Source organism: Ziziphus jujuba, chromosome 9 (genome assembly GCF_031755915.1).
Source record: "Ziziphus jujuba cultivar Dongzao chromosome 9, ASM3175591v1".
Taxonomy (NCBI): Eukaryota; Viridiplantae; Streptophyta; class Magnoliopsida; order Rosales; family Rhamnaceae; genus Ziziphus; species Ziziphus jujuba.
Genome location: NC_083387.1, coordinates 6,133,287 through 6,150,305, shown reverse-complemented (window position 1 = coordinate 6,150,305; position 17,019 = coordinate 6,133,287). Strand labels below are relative to the sequence as shown.

The 17,019-nt window shown below is 34.5% G+C and overlaps 3 protein-coding genes across 3 annotated transcripts; 1 reads left to right on the top strand and 2 right to left on the bottom strand.

Moving 5' to 3' along the window:
- Positions 1–245: 245 nt before the first annotated feature.
- LOC107426571 (probable pectate lyase 8) lies at positions 246–5,398 on the top strand. Its single transcript, XM_016036790.4, has 7 exons — positions 246–503; positions 678–731; positions 1,316–1,384; positions 3,607–4,249; positions 4,358–4,461; positions 4,550–4,688; positions 4,817–5,398. Exons 1-7 carry the CDS (start codon positions 415–417, stop codon positions 5,036–5,038), a joined length of 1,320 nt encoding a protein of 439 aa, XP_015892276.1. The 5' UTR covers positions 246–414; the 3' UTR covers positions 5,039–5,398.
- A 905-nt stretch (positions 5,399–6,303) lies between these two features.
- On the bottom strand, positions 6,304–9,878 carry LOC107426549 (putative kinase-like protein TMKL1). The gene is made up of 2 exons (XM_016036755.4): positions 8,272–9,878; positions 6,304–7,123 (listed from the first exon to the last, which is right to left on the bottom strand). Exons 1-2 carry the CDS (start codon positions 9,734–9,736, stop codon positions 6,483–6,485), a joined length of 2,106 nt encoding a protein of 701 aa, XP_015892241.3. The 5' UTR covers positions 9,737–9,878; the 3' UTR covers positions 6,304–6,482.
- Positions 9,879–14,397: 4,519 nt separating this feature from the next.
- Positions 14,398–16,449, bottom strand: LOC107426560 (pentatricopeptide repeat-containing protein At5g48910). The gene has a single exon (XM_016036774.4). The coding sequence runs from the start codon at positions 16,414–16,416 to the stop codon at positions 14,485–14,487; it is 1,932 nt and encodes a 643-aa protein (XP_015892260.3). The 5' UTR covers positions 16,417–16,449; the 3' UTR covers positions 14,398–14,484.
- Positions 16,450–17,019: the final 570 nt, after the last annotated feature.

Sequence of the window (17,019 nt, the reverse complement as noted above, 5' to 3'; positions counted from 1 at the left end):
AGGAAAAAAAAAAAAAAAAAGTAGTATGAGCGATGGGATTCAGTTAGTGGCAGTTAGGGAGGTGGTAAGAGGTGGTAAAGGTGGTTAAGCGTGGTTAGATTAGGGGTCAGGGATGCTCTTTAACTTAACCATGGTTAAGGAGGTGCTGATCTAAGTTACTAGTTAGGCCCTTTTTTTTTTTTTTTTTTTTTTTTTTTTTTAAGACCTCAAAACGTTCCCTTTTTTCGGCTATAAAAACACGGCTCCATCGTAGCTTTTCTTTGACTCCATTAAGTTCATTTTCCATTTCATTCTTTCAATTCATAGCGAGACAGAAAATAGAGGGAGAGGGTCTCTGCTTTATAGAGAAAATAAAACAGAGACATTTATCGTGACAGAGATACAGAGAAAAACAGAGCTCTGAGTACCAAAACAATGGCGGTTTCTCTAACACGCTTCCTCGTCTTCTTCCTATTTTCATCGCTCTTTATTGTAATGGCGAAAGGCGATGATGTACAGTCAAGGTATGTATACATATATTTATATATATATATATAAGCTAAACTGAAGCATGCATTTTCTTAATTTGCTGCATTTGTAGACTTGCTACTGAATTCAGGAGAAGAAAGTGATTTGAATATTTGATCATCCATTGACTGACTTCTTTATTTATTTTTATTTCTTTTGGTTTGCGACAGATTTGTTGAAACAGAGAAGTTGCAGAGCTCTGAAAATTCGACAATGGCGGATAGGTCAGTATTTTGAGTACAAAGAATCAATGAGAACTTCAAGCTTAGATCTTTCAGTTGTACGGTTCAAAGTTATAAACTTGGACCAATATTGGATAAACTAGGCTCGAGATTTGGATAGCAATCCAAATTGGTTTTGCACAATCTAATAAGTCGTTCAGATCGGATCTGAATAATCGCAATCGTTAATTTCGTTACGGCAGTTTTTTTAAAGATTTTTTTGTAGCTCTAGCTCGTCTTGTCTTTTCTCAGTCTACGAGAAAAACCAGCTTACTTTCTTTTTTCGACCTTTTTTTCTGGACCTCTGTAAGATTTTCTTACATACAAAATCAGCCTCGAAAATTTCTTTATTCGTGCTTGATCAATGTCTATGCTTGATGTAAATTCATCACTGTTCAAAGGTCAAATTAGTCATTTCAAATTTTTAAAAAAATTTTCCAATGCATTTTTATAGGTTCTCTACGAGTCCGAATGTCACTTTTGCAACTATTTATAAAAAGTTTTCATGTGAATTTAAGGTTTAGGATTTTGCAATTGGATTTTCCAATTTAATTTTGACTTTTGTGATGTATATTTACACTTTTCAGGTTGGATGATAATTGGATTAATGAACATGCTGTAGATAATCCAGACGAAATTGCTTCTATGGTTGATATGTAAGTCTCTCTCTTTTCTATTATTATTATTATTATTTAATTTACGTGAGACAAGTGAATCAATTTTGAACACTAATATAATTTTCAATCAAACAGTACGGTTAAATATTCCTTCACGCATAAAGTCTTGAAATTCCTCAATTTATAATATTAAGGGGGTCGCAGAAAAATTAAAGATCCCACATGACCTGCACATTATATTTACTAAAATAGCAAAAAACCCAGTTCTCACAAGTCCTTTTCAAATGCCCGACCCTTCTCCTTTCGGACTCGGACTCATCAGTCAAAAACAAGTTTTACCAGTGGTCAAAGACTTAACATGAAGTAGGGAAGCTGCATGTTAGCCTGAAATTAGAATATTATGAATTGTCTTGCATTTCCCGATGTCCTTTGCTCATTACCAATAAAGTATATGAGCCAAGTCTCAACCAAAAGTCTTATACTTCCATTGTATATGTTTTATTACCCTCGTTTTTTTTTTTTTTTTTCTTTTTATTTGTTTTGGAAAACCCATTTTCCAAATTTTACAACGAATTGCTTAGATGGGAAGCAAGTGGGAATGAAAATGTTGATGAATCGATTTATAATAGGACAATAATCCAGAGAATAATAGTCTGTGGATAGAAAGTCTTGTCGAAGCATATCAATCTTTGCAAGTCTCGTTTCTCTACTTTTTAAACTTATTATTAAGTTTTTGGTTCTCCGTTAGTACAATTCGTTAAGATCTGGTTATAAATCCCTTTTTGTGAAGTTTTTGATGATAATATTCTATACTTGTTTTATTATATATAATATCCTTTTTTTAGAAATAAAAATAATTAAAAACTTTTCCTTTTTGGAGTGTGAGGAATCAACTACCATGTTCTCTGTCTCTGCTTGCAGTCTCGTCCCTCTTTCATCTTTAATTAGTTGCCAACTTACCCACATGCCCATGTTGCCAGATCCGCTCGTTACGCTTTTTATAAATTATTAGTCGTCCTTTTGTCATTATCGTCGATGGTCCAAATCTCAATTCTTAAAGTCCATTAGTTATATAGATATGTACCAATTCCAATGTTTGGTGTGATTTTGTCTTTGTGTTTTTGTTTATCTATATATCATATTCCCATTCTAATTGGTTCTCTTTAAACCTCTACTTAGACTAGACTACTTTGCATGCCATGCGATTCCCTCATTCTAAACGTCTATATATATACTTTATAGTGATAATAAGTGATGCAAATATCACAAACAAAACATGAATGTTTATCATGACCAAATCTCATTAATAAGGTTCATGTAGCTTATTTATGATATTCTGCCTTCTCATAGCAGATCTTTGGTTGGTAAAAAAACACCTATAAGCGATACATATTCAACCAAATCATGTGAACCAACTTAATATATATATATATATATATATGTCTATATCATCAATGCAATATCTCATATAATTTATGATCTACCTACAGATAAAGAAAAAGCAGTGAATTTTTTCTTTTTTGCGCTGTTTTTCTACACCATTCTCATAATTTGTGAACCAAAGGGTCAAAATTCACCAATAAGAATTCGCTCGAGACAATCACACTTAGTGTATAGCTTCACTTTCTCAATAAAAGTGGTGTGGCCTGCTTAAATTTTTGCATCCAATCACCAGCCTGTCATGACTCAACAGCAATCGGCTCAAAAACCACAAAGCAGAGATCTGGCTTTCATACTTGAATATTATGGCAGATTTTTTTTTTCCCCCCTTTTTATGATCTAACCTCATTAAGTAGCTGGCCAAACTGAGAAATTTTGTTGTTCAATGAAAGTAGCATGAGCTTACTAAATGACCCAATTTTTTTCTTCCAACCAAAAAAACAAAAAGTTATATACTCCACCGACACATCAAGTACCAGACAGAGTGAGTTCTTACCCCCACCTTGACATTTAATACCTGTAGTGACGCGTAGACAAAAAAACAAAAAAGAAAAAGGGTAATTTTCCGTATGCACCGTAACCATTCTATCCGTACGCATATTTTACTATTTGTTCACATGGCCTACCACTAAATGCATGTGGGACAACTTATTTATTTTCATCAATCTGATATAGCTTCCACATGCTCTAGTTTTTTTCCATTGCAACAGTATAATAAAATTTAAAATGCTAAAAAAAGTGAAATATGCAAAAATCCCCTCAATTATTATTATTATTTACCATGATGATAATGTTTTTCTCGGCTAATTTAATTTTCTCAGGAGTATTAGGAACAGCAGTGAGAGAAGGAATTTGGGTTATTTCTCATGTGCCACAGGGAATCCAATTGATGACTGCTGGCGCTGTGACCCTGGTTGGCACCTCCACCGCAAGCGCCTAGCCAATTGCGGTATCGGGTTCGGGCGCAATGCGGTGGGTGGTCGTGATGGTAGGTACTATGTTGTGAACGACCCGGGGGATGATGACCCGGTGAACCCGAAACCCGGTACGCTCCGGCACGCGGTGATCCAAGATAGGCCATTGTGGATTGTGTTCAAGAGGGACATGGTGATAAATTTAAAGCAGGAGCTCATCATGAACAGCTTTAAGACAATCGATGGTCGAGGTGTGAATGTCCATATTGCTTACGGGGCTTGCATCACAATTCAATTTATCACCAATGTCATTATCCATGGCTTACACATCCATGATTGCAAACCCACTGGGAATGCAATGGTTAGGAGCTCACCATCACATTATGGTTGGAGAACAATAGCTGATGGGGACGCCATTTCCATATTCGGATCCAGTCACATTTGGATTGATCATAATTCTCTATCTAATTGTGCTGATGGACTTGTTGATGCTATTATGGGCTCGACCTCTATTACCATTTCTAACAACTACTTTACCCACCACAATGAGGTCCGTCTATATGCTCACAATCATTTTAAGATTTTAACCACTTTTTAACACAAATTTATTATCTAACTTAAAAAAATAAAAATATTGTGTTCGTCGTTGGAAAATCAGGTTATGCTGTTAGGTCACAGTGACTCCTATACAAGGGACAAGCAAATGCAAGTGACCATCGCCTACAACCATTTTGGCGAAGGTCTTATCCAGAGGATGCCTAGGTAACAATTTTATGTTATTTTTATTTTTATCTTGTGTATGTATTATGCCTTGAGCTGACTTGGTTACAAATTAAAATCAATGCTGCAGATGTAGACATGGATATTTCCATGTGGTAAATAATGACTACACACACTGGGAAATGTATGCTATTGGTGGAAGTGCTAACCCCACTATTAACAGCCAGGGCAATAGATATCTTGCCCCTAGCAACCCTTTTGCTAAGGAGGTAAGAAATAAAAATAAAATAAAATAAAATTGAAAATTGAAAATGATCTAGATTTGATATACTAATCAGAGATACTGATATGATGGGAACTTCTTGATAAATTTGGTTATGTTTTTTGATGTTGACAGGTTACAAAGAGAGTTGAAACATCAGACGGTGTATGGAAGCATTGGAATTGGAGATCAGAAGGTGATCTTTTGCTGAATGGAGCTTACTTCACTCCATCAGGAGCTGGTGCTGCAGCTAGTTATGCCAGAGCCTCTAGCTTAGGAGCCAAGTCTTCATCCATGGTTGGCTCCATTACCTCTGGTGCTGGTGTCCTCAGCTGCCGCCGTGGCCGCCAATGTTAATTTCAACATTATAAACAAAAAACCACAAAATCAAAACAAAAAAAATGATTAAAAAAGAAAGGAACAAAAATTGGAAAAAAAAAAAAAAAGAAAGAAAGGAAGAAAAAAATTATTCATTTTCCCTTCCTTTTATTATCATTATAATTGTTGTTATTATCATTATATAGCACTATGATGAGTGAGTTTGCAGTCATTCTGTTGACAACCCTCCTTATTTTGTATTTTCCCAATCAATAGTTGAAAAAGTGTACATTTTTTTTTTCTTACATCAAATGTTTCACATTTTTGTCGACGAATTTACTTCGGCATCCTTCTAGTGCTCAAGCAATCAATATTCTCTCATTTTGCTTTGTTTGTCTATGCGCATATCTCAATTCTCAATCTCGTCCTGTAATTTTTAGATTTGGGCTTAAACAGCCTCTTAGCGCCCCACCGGCCTGAATAAGGCGTTTTTTAATAATTAAAATCTGTCTCACATCGTAATACACATGCACCAAAAAAAAAAAAAAAAAAAAAAAAAAGGAAAGGGAAAAAGAAAAAAAGTCTTAGCACCATAGATATGTTGTGCTCTTTCACGGCATGATTTTTGTCCACTTAATATTCATTGTTTCCACTGGTAGTGTTTAGTAAAAGTAGGACTCCCTCATATATACTTTAGTTTCGATTCGAATCAGATTGTGATGTCAAAAACTTTCCAAACACAAAAGGAAGATTCAATGGACAAAACCACATTGTTTGCATGTGATATGAAGTGGGGGACCCCATTAGAATTTGATGCATTTTCCAAACTAAGATATATTGCCATGTTTTGCCAACTGGTTTGTTGGAGCTCTATTTTGCATGTATGAGTTTCATTGATGTCGTCAACTCTAAGCCATGTGGTAGCACAAACGCCTATCATTCTCTTTCATATCTAATAAATTAATAGACCAATTCTTGACTTTGAGTTGATATTCATATGCCTGCTTCAAAGTTACAAAGTTTAAAATTTCTATCTTTACTTGCATAAAAAGGAAATGATCTTAGGTTGAGTAATTGGTACTTGTCCCATGGAGATACCTCAATTAAAACCGGCGAAGTACCATTAACAGCCTCAACTCAGAAGACTGAAATGACCGTGTTGTAGACTATGATAGAGATGTTAATTTTATTTATTTGTTGATTTTTATTTATTTATTTAATTGTTGGTATTGCTGCATAGCCATGGTTGAGCATATTTGATATCTTTGACATTCCACGGTGGTGTTTAAAGGAAGAAGATAATGTGATGAAAGATTTCAGTATATTAGGTTAAATACCATGAACTGATTGATTTTCATTCCTAGAAATATAACCTTCCAGATAAGAAACACTATCACAATCCAGAATGATTCTGTCCTTAATCAGAAGAAAAACATAGAAAATACCAATCAATAATGAAACCATATTTTTAGAAGAAGAAAGCTCAGAATGGTGTACCGATTTCACTCCTTGTTTCTGTAGGGCTGTACAAAGCAGACCTATTCCTTGGTCTATTTTCTTCCAACTGCTTCACAACTTCATCCATGGTGGGTCTAACCGAAGCCACTGGGGCACAGCAACCCATTGCGAGTTTCAGTGCCTGAACCAATCCCTCTTCCATGGGACTTCTTATTCCCTTCAGAACTTCCACATCAAAAACCTCCATTGTTGTCTCTTCCAAAACTGCCACTTTCACCATAGAAGGTAAATCCACATAATCAGAGTTTCTTCCATTTTTTCCAGGCTTCTTTCCTATCAAAATCTCCAACAACAAAATCCCAAATGCATAAACATCTGTTCTTGAATTACATTTCTTCATTTTTTGAAGCTCTGGTGCCTTGTAACCATCAGTCTTTGCTAGTGCCACTATTTCATCCGCTACAGCTGGGATCATTATTTTATCAAGGCCATATTCAGTCAGCCTGGCCACAAAGAACTCATCCACAAGCACATTTTTGGACCTCACATTTCCATGAGTAATAGGTACTTCTAGACCAGTGTGAAGATATGCTAGTCCTCTGGCTATGCCCAATGCAATCCTGTGTCGCCGAGCCCAGTTCAGCACAGGTTTGCCGGCCCTACTTTCTGCATCCAAAATCAGCAAGATATAAAAATTTAGTTGACCTGTAAAAGAGTTTCACCAATATATATATATATATATATAAAGTTAACCTGCAAAGAGTGCCTATGACCTATAACAAAGAGAATGCGTAAAAATAATTTCAACAGAAGTCTTAATAGTAATTCCACTCAGTTACGCTCAAATTCATTTCTGGTGATCTGGTTTATTTTATTTTATTTTTTTGTTTTCCTTTTAAAACCAAAATTAACTACAAGAGATTATGGATGCTAAAAGAGAATATGAATGTTGAATTTTAAAGCAGCCCAAGTGAAAGGTGATCCAGCTCCAACATGATATAGCACAGAGTCAGGCATTTATCCAAATGAAAGCAACAGAGAAATTTGGTAGCAAATCTTGGCATGAATAATTGGAGAGACAACGCAGCTTATTTATAGGAAAGTCTTCTAGGATGAAGGTATGCTTAGACCCTGGAGTTCAGATTGTCAGTCTTCTACTCTGACCTAACTTGTTGTCACTATTATTTTCCCTTTAACATTTTTGAAAAGAAAAATCTTCTTCCATTATCTGTCTCAGGCTTTCCTTCTGAATCCGCAAACTTAGGTCCTGATTAATTTATCTTCATCAGAATTATTTGCTCTAGTATTTTGAACGCAACTTAATGCACATGAACTTGGCATTTTGTCAGTGCTAAGCTCATCATGAATCGCAATCGTTTGAAGTGGTAGCGTTACTATTCTAAAATTGGGCTTTTATGAACTTAGAATGGAATCAAAACGTGTCTGTAACTAAGCTTCCACTCTTCCATATTCATAGAAAGTAGTTGTGGAAGATCCTTATCTTCTCACATCAGTGAAGCCTTTTTAATTATCATTATTAGACTTTAACAAGGACAGCCAACCATGAAATTCTTTTCTAGTTTTATCCTGGCTTTTCCATCTGTATACTTATCGCTTGAAACTTATGAATCGTTTTCAGCCATTCAAAGAGAATACAGAGTCAACCTTGCGAATATTAGTTATTCAATAACTTTTTCTTAAACAGAAGGCTTAGAATATAAAGCTAAATAATTGTTACGAAGGAGAGCATAAACTATTCAACATCTAAAGGAATAAATACTACAATAAAGTAGAATGCAAGTGAATATGCTTACCATGTAAAAGATCATAAAGGCTTCTGTGAGCGAGATAATCATATATCAGAAGCTTCTCCCCTCTCTTTCCCTGATAGAAAGCCCTCAGTGGGATCAAATTCTCATGGCGGATCCTTCCCAGTTGCTTTATCACCGGCACACACGAGCTCCTATCCTTGCAGCTACCTTCCCTCAACAACCTCAAAGCAATAGTCCCTCCATCTGCAAGCTTTGCCTTATAAATAGTGCCATAGTTTGTCTTCTCCATAACTTGCCCTGTAGCATTCAATACGTCATCTAAGGTCAAATGCTCACCACCCTGAAACAAAATAAGCTTCCCCTCACCACCTCCACCTCCAACACCACCACCACCATCAGTATCACCTCCAGCCCCATTTTCCTCATCTTCTCCTTCCTCCAACTCATCTTCACTGTCTGCTCTACTCTTTCTCTTCTTATTCTGCACATATCCAATTAGCACCGAAGCCATGACCACTGTTCCAGTCATTAAGCCAATCACTATACCAGCAATTGCACCGGAGCTCAATCTAGAACTTCCACTACAACTTTTCAAGGGTAAGCCACAAAGCGCAGGACTGTTTCCCTCGAAAACCTCCTTACCAAACTTCGATTCACCAAAAACTGGCAACACCCCACTGAAATTATTGTGTGAAAGGTTCAATTTTTCAAGTCTTAGAGCAGCTAAACTTTCCGGAATTGGTCCTGAAAACATGTTGTTCCCAAGATCAAGTTGTTTAAGCTCGAGAAATCGGGTTATAAACTCAGGGAAGTTCCCTGTAAACTTGTTGTCGCCCAAATCAAGGAATTGCAAATTCTTGCAGGTAGAGTTTGGCAATGCAGGATCAGGGATAGACCCAGAAAGCAAATTACCATGAATCCTAAGCGAAACGAGTTTATCACACAAGTTCCAGATGGATGGTGGCAAAGCCCCAGTCAACAAATTGTTGCCCAAATCAATGTCAGAAAGGGAAGAGCTATAGCCAAGCTCGAGAGGAACAGTTCCACCTAGAGAATTGATGTTAAGGTAGAGGCTTTGGAGCATAGAGAACTCCCCCATCTCTCTGGGTAGTGAACCAGTGAGATTAGCTGAAGGGAGCTGAAGAGCGAGAAGGTGAAGAGATGGGTCTTTGAAGAGGGACATGTTGGTCCACTGCGGTGAAGAGAGGTCGTTACAAAGCAGAGGAGAGCCATTGGAAAGGACCCATTTGAGGCCCCTCCATTGGCAAAGGGGTACAGAGGAATTCCATGAAGATAAGAGTAAGTTCTCAGTGTTACCTTGCAGTGAAGCTTTGACCTTACCCAAAAGAAGCACAACATCTTCAGAAGAAGTAGACGAAGAAGAAGAAGTAGACGAAGAAGAAGAAGAAGAAGAAGTGATAGAAGAAGACTCGCTGAGCGCACTAGCAAAGTCTACAATGTAAAAGAAGCAGAAAACAAAGAGAAAGAAGGGTTTCAAAACCGCCATGAATGAAGCAGACCTAAGAGAAAGAGAGGTAAAAAGAGAAAGAAATGAGGAAAGGTGGTAGTGCGTTGGTGGGGGAGTTTCTTTTTGGGAAAGCTGACAGAGTGTTGACTATGAGTAGTCTGATAGTCTATATATCCACGGTCATGATTTGAGAAAACAGAGACATGCAAAAACCCATATTACCATTCTAACTAGGATTCTCTTCCATAATGACGCGCCGATAACATGTTATTAAAAAGTTTTTCATCACAAGGGCCTAATAATGATCCAACGGTAGGGAGACGCAACGGAGGAGGTACACCCTATATATTGTTTCGTAAATTATTGGGGTTTCGCATATATATATATATATATATATATATATATATTTTTTTTTTTTTAAATTTCATATTAATTTATTAATTTTGTTTCACTGCACGCTCACCTTTGGAGTTTCTTATTATTTTTTAGTCTTCGGTTTTTGCATTCTTTGAGAAAAAGATATGCTTTTCCTATGCTACACAGGAAGCCACCAAGTCTTGTCTTTTCAAAAGGCAAAATATAAGAGCACGTCCATTGGATTTATCCTGGATCCTATATCTACAACCGTACACGTTTCCATTACCTTTGACATAAAGTTTTGATTTATTTGTTGATGGTTGATGATGAATGAGGGTGTAGGGGAAGTTAATGATGCATATGTACAGACAGCAGGTTTTGGTGGGTCCCTTTTACTCGGGGGTGAGACTGCAAAGCAAAGGGAGAAAAGAAAAGGTGAATCTATGTCCATGGCCATGGAGCTCATAACATGAAGATGGAGAAAGGAGGTGTTAAAGGTGTTATTCACGTGGAGTGAGCTCTACTTATCCTTCCTGTGGGGTCTCACCTATTAGGGATCGTTTTCCATCAAATTTTTAGCAATTATTTCTCATTAATTCAATAGATCTTTCAAATTGATGCGCTTTCAAACATATGGAAAGCTCCAAGTCACAACATTTAATCCATGAAAAAGATGTCTAGAGTATATTGGTTTCATTAAATAGCAGCCACATTCTGCTTCCATTTTGACTCATTGCTATTAATTAATAAGATTAAAAAGAGAATAGTAGGATATTCAATAGAATATGTAAAGGTGTTTTATAAAATAAAAAATTATTTTCAAAATAAAATATTACTTATTTGGTCATCAGTTTTCAAAAACAGTTATAGAAAATAAATAGAAGAAAATTTTGAAAAATAATAAAATGATATTTTCATTTATTTTGAAAATAATAAAATAAATATTATTTTAATTTGTTTTCTTTATCATTTTTTTTAATCTATGTTTCTCTATCTTATAGAGAGAAAGTTGTAAAGAGAAAACATTACTTCAATTTTTTTGAATATCTTAAAGAGAGAAAAAAATAGAATATTATGTCTTAATAAATGTATCAAATTAAATTTTTTTATTCTCTTATTTTATCTTTCTCTCTCTTTTTTTTTTTTAATAGAACAACTTAAAAAAAAATTATTTCTATTTCTTTTGTTTTAATCCTTTGTAAGTTACATTAATTATTTTTTATTTTTCTTTTCTTCTTTATATACCTACTAGTTTTTGATTTTTGATTTTTTTTATCTTACTTCTTTTATCAAATTTTTTTTGGACAAATATTTTTTTATATCAATTATTTATTTTTTTTATTTTGTTCTTTTTCCATATTTTCTGTTTTTTCCTTATCAAATATTCTCTCTCTCTCTCTCTTCTCTCTTTTCTATTTTGTTCTTTTTCCTAATTTTTCATTTTTCTTTTATTCCATTATTTTTTTCGTATTTTCCATTTCTATCAGATTTTTTATTTTAATTTTTTAATTTTTACTTTTTCTTTTTCATTGTTTTTCTGTTTTTCTATAAGTTATTTTTTATTTTTTTTCCCTATCTCCATTTTTCATTTCTTATTATCTTCCATTGTATTTATTTTTTTTCCTTTTTATTATTTATTTTGTTTTTACTTTTCCTTTGCAACAGTGTTAAAAAAGTTTAAACATGTGGCTTGACTATGTTGGTAACATATAAAATTTAGTAGTTTTATTATTATGCTAATATGAGATTTTATAGATGTTTATGGTTGGAAATATTATGTTAGATATGTAGAATTTAATTTTTTAATTAATGAAATTGTAATCTTCATTTTTATTTCCTATTATTTTATTCACACCCCTTGAAATAACTTCATCTACATCTCCTATAATAGTCTTAGTTGTAATTTTCAAAATCCGAGAGGCTAAATTGAAATTAATGCAAGCATGTAACTTTAGATGAAATATTCCCAAAAAAAATATATAGCTATAAATATTATATATATTGTTAATCAATTAATAATAATAATAAAAATTCAACAGAAAATAAATGTTAAATTATATTTTGATATATATTTTATATATACAATTCATTAATACGTGAATGCATTAATATATATATATATATATATATATATTATAGCTATAAACATATTATATATAAGGTTCTTTGTATGTAAGGAAATAAAAAAAAAAAGAGAAAAAATGAAAACTTTTTAAAAAAATATTTAAAAATTATTTAGCCAAATATCTTTTCTGTTTTTTAATTTGAAAATTGTTTTCAAGTATTAATAGCCAAATGCTCATTGTTTTCATTAAACAGCAGAAAACAGTTTTTTATTTTCTATTTTAAAAACAATATTTCGAAAACAGAAAATAGAAAATATGGCTAAACAAGCCTAAATTATTTTACCTTTTTATTTTTAGGCAATTCAATATTTTCTTAGTTTTCATGATAATCATGCATGCGAAGAAGCCATAATTAAAATTTAACAGATTAATTTGTATCCAGCAACAGAATTAAAATTAGAGAGTGAGACTTGATTAACCGCTTCATAACCAATGTGAAAGTACGAATTATGAATGCATTTATATCATAGTTTTTGCACCCCAATATGTATCTCCTCAGTTTTTTTGGTGAATATATGTACTCCTTAGTTGGTATAATAATGTATTTTACAAAAATGACAAGAAAAAAAAAGGGTTACTAATTTAAGGTATCATTGGATTTTATGGTACACATTAATTCTATTTATCATTAAATATGTTAAAAATAGAATTTGTTTGAAAACACACAGGTTGTTAGAGGTTAACAAAAAAAGGAAAAAAAACCACTTAGTAACTAATACGAAGTGAAATAATAAGAAGATAACAGACAGGAAGTGGAGATTTCATGAAATGAGATTCAATTTCGATGGCATTTTTCACTGCTCAAGCTCACGCCAATTCTATTACTTGAAAAAGAAAAAAAATTAAAATAAAAAATGCTCACGCCAATTCTATCAAATCATTCAGGTTTTCTTGACCCCTCTCTTATCACTTTCCATCATTCTTTTTCACGTATTATAATCTTTGACCTTTTTTGGTAATGTTCCTTGGGCTCTGTTTTAATTTGTTTTCTTTCTTTGGATCTCATTTTCTTGCTTATGTAAATATCAATCATACTCCACTCCCTTCATCAATTTGATACTAATAAAACGACATAAATCAATAATCTGACAGGACAAAGAAATGTTGGCCATTCTTAATTTTCAAAAAAACTTTTCCAACTTTTCCATACTTCTTTATAACACTTTTCACCCAAGACAAACAACCTTTGATTTACGTTGTAATAAAGCATTATGAAAATTTGAAAAATACCATTTGGAAAATTAACTTGTGTGATGACCCTTGTTAAGCATGGCGGGGACATACTGATTGATTTTCTCAGTATTTCGTATCTAATGATGCATTGGAACTATAAATTATTACCCCTGTTGAAAAAGTTGACCTTCGATTCTGTTTCTTTTACTATTTATATTATAATCACCTTCTTCTTGCATATATCAATCTCTAAGTTCTTTCTTTTCAATTTCTGTCAAAAAAAAAAAAAAAAAAATGGTTCTTTCCATTTGCTTTCCTCCTTTTATTCAAAATCAGAATTGAGATGCTCAACCACTTGCATGTTTAAGATTGAAGGTTAAAGAATCTTATGCTTGTCTAAATTTCTGAAAATATCTATACACTAAATCATATAAATACACATAGCTAAAGTTTATCACAGCACATATGATACAATCATATAAGAAGTACATGTGATTTTACGCTTAGGTCCTCCCCTGCTTCTAGCCTGGAAAATGACAAACTACTAAAGCACTTTGTTTACTTTTCGGCTTTGGTCTTCTTCTCTATTTTTACTCGACAAATTAATTTCAAGTACTCAAGAGTGTTTTCGACCCTTAGCGCCATAGGCCCCAATAACTTTGTGGTTTGCAAGACTTATTGCATATAGATGAACTCGACCTCCTTTAGAGGCGTGGCAGTTCCTTATAGAACATGCATTCACCCAAAAACAGAAAAAAGTTCCATATAGAACATGCTCATGACAATTTGTTCTAGACTTTCCCTTTTACAAAAGTACCCTCGTATTTAGGATTTCATAGGTTAATCAGTACAAAAGAGGTTTTTATTAAGGTCAAACTGTAAAAATTAATGGTCGAATTGAATATTATTATTGTGGTGTCTGATACAGTACAGTGTCACCATTGCAGAGGGGCCTATTCACTTGAGATTGTGAATTTTCACTCCCTAAAATGGACAGTAATTTTCAGCAAAAAGAATTTAAAGAATTTAGATGAAACTGGGATGTCCAATGATATATAGTTGAGTAATATATATCCACCACTTACACCTAGCAAGTGCCATTGTGCCAATTGCAATTTCATCAATGAGAATTTACCAGTAATCCATACAAGAACATGTTCCATGCTCAAAATGGTGGAACCGCTTTCGGTCCCGCACAATGATTTTACGTTTATAAATTTTTGAGATTACCTTAATAGAAGAGTGACAATCTTCACAAATGCGTAGGTTCTTTACAATCCGAAGTGGTGTCTGCGGGCTTGTAGCAATTAAGCCAAAGGCAATTGCAATCTTTTCACTGTGATAGTGCAAGCTAGTTTCTTTTTCTTCTTCATCCATGTTGAGCAACACTTGTGTGGTGTCTGGCTTATAGCCTGCTGTCCTTAACTGGTTGGAAATTTCCTCCAACATTAAATGGATCTCTTTAGCTCTAGGATGGGATTCATCTTCAACGAGAAACTCATGAATTACCCCATCAAGCTCAATCCAACTACAACCAGGGTCTTTCCTAATATCCATATCCTCCATCATCAATCTCATTTCCGAAACCCCCTTCCAATCTCCTGAAGATGCATACAAATTTGAGAGAGCAACATAAGATCCACTATCATGAGGAGCCATGCCCATTAAAACTTTTGCTACTCGTTTACCCATTTCAATGTTTCCATGCATTTTGCAGGCACCAAGCAATGCCTTCCAAATCACCTCGTCCTGCCTGATTGGCATGTTTAGTATAAGCTCTTCAGCCTCTTTTAAATGTCCAGCACGCCCTAGTAGATCTACCATACATCCATAGTGTTCGATTCTAGGTTCAAAGCCAGCTACGGTGACCATATGGCTGAAAAATGTTCGGCCTTCCTCAACCAAGCCGGCATGGCTACAAGCACTCAAGACTGCAATATATGCAACGTCACTTGGCACTACACCAGCTTGTTCCATCCTCGAAAAATAGTGAAGTGCATCCTTTGCCCGACCATGCATGGCAAGTCCACTAATTATGGCATTCCAGGTAATTGGGTTCTCTTTAGGGAGTGTTTCAAATACTTGAAGTGCTTTCTCAATGCTCCCACACTTGGAATACATATCAACCAATGCAGAACCAAGCACATCATTGATCTCAAACTTGTTCTTCTCCGCATATAGATGTACCCATTTTCCCAATTCAAGTGCCCCGAGACGTGAAATCGCAGGCAGAACACTAACCAGAGTCACATAATTGGGACGTACTTCTCCCAGTTGCATATCACGGAACATCTCTATTGCCTCCTTGAAAAGCCCATTTTGAGCATACCCAGATATCATTACATTCCAAGATACTACACTTCTTTGAGGCATTCTATCAAACAATTCCCTAGCTGCTTTGAAATCCCCAAGTCTCACATACCCATCGACCATGACATTACACAAAACCACATTACCCTCTTGCCTCCTGCTATCCCTGATCACCTTATGCATATTACCGCTATCAATGACATTCCTAGAGAACAGAAAATGGGCATCCTTCGTAACCCCACACATTACATACATCCGAACAAGATTGCTAACAACAAACTCGTCTCTTTCCAATCCAAACTTGAGAACCATCCCATGAACCTGCTTGCCCATTTCAACATTCCCAATTTTAGCACAAGCCTTCAGCACCGAAGGAAAAGTAAACCGATTGGGTTCCACAAAACCATTAGAAACCATTTGACAAAACAGCAGGAGGGCCTCTTCCATCGGTTGGTCATCATCAACATCGCTCTCGGCGAGCGCTCTGATGATGGTATTCCAAGAAAAACAATTGGGTTCTCGCATTTGGAGGAAAACCGAGCGCGCGTATTCGGTATCACGTCGACTGGAAAGCGCGCAGAATTTGAGGATTTCAGCGGCGGCAAGAGGGTCATGGATTTGACCGGTTTTGATAAAAAGGGCGTGCACTTGGTTTAAGTCTCTCATGGTTTTGCATGCTGCAATCTGTGGGAAGAGCAACGATGGATGAGACGATAACGGTGGAGTGGCGGGCTTGTAGATGGTGGAGTTCATGAGCCTTGGATTGTGGATTAGATCTTCTCTTCTGGTAATACACCTATTCATTCATGAAACTTCATGGTAGATTTCAGCCAACTAAAACGTGCCATGTGTCATAAGAAAATAGGATTTGATTTTATTATTATTATTTGTTGTCCATCTACAAAAGTTGTTAGTTGTTGGTAGACACAATGGCACCTTCTCAAATTTCCTAAAACATAAAATTTTTCCTAAAAAATTAATTCTTTCAAAACAGAAAATTGAATAATAAAATAATTAATTAATTAATAATAATAAATAATTTTATGTACATTATTATTGAAAACAATTTTATAATTAAAAATGCATCTATACCGTTTAAATTTTAAATAATGCTAATTTTAATGTAATATATGTAGAGTAATTTATATTGATTATTGAAGATGCTATATTATAGGCATACATGAATAATTGGTCTGGTGGCTTCTAAATTACTTCGTGGATTTATAAATGAATAAAAAAATAAAATAAAATAAAATAAGTCATAAATTCATAACCACAAATTTGAAAATGATAATATCCTTTTATGGTTCTTTTTCTCAAATGAAGAACCTTATGAGCAAGTTAAGAATCAAAGAA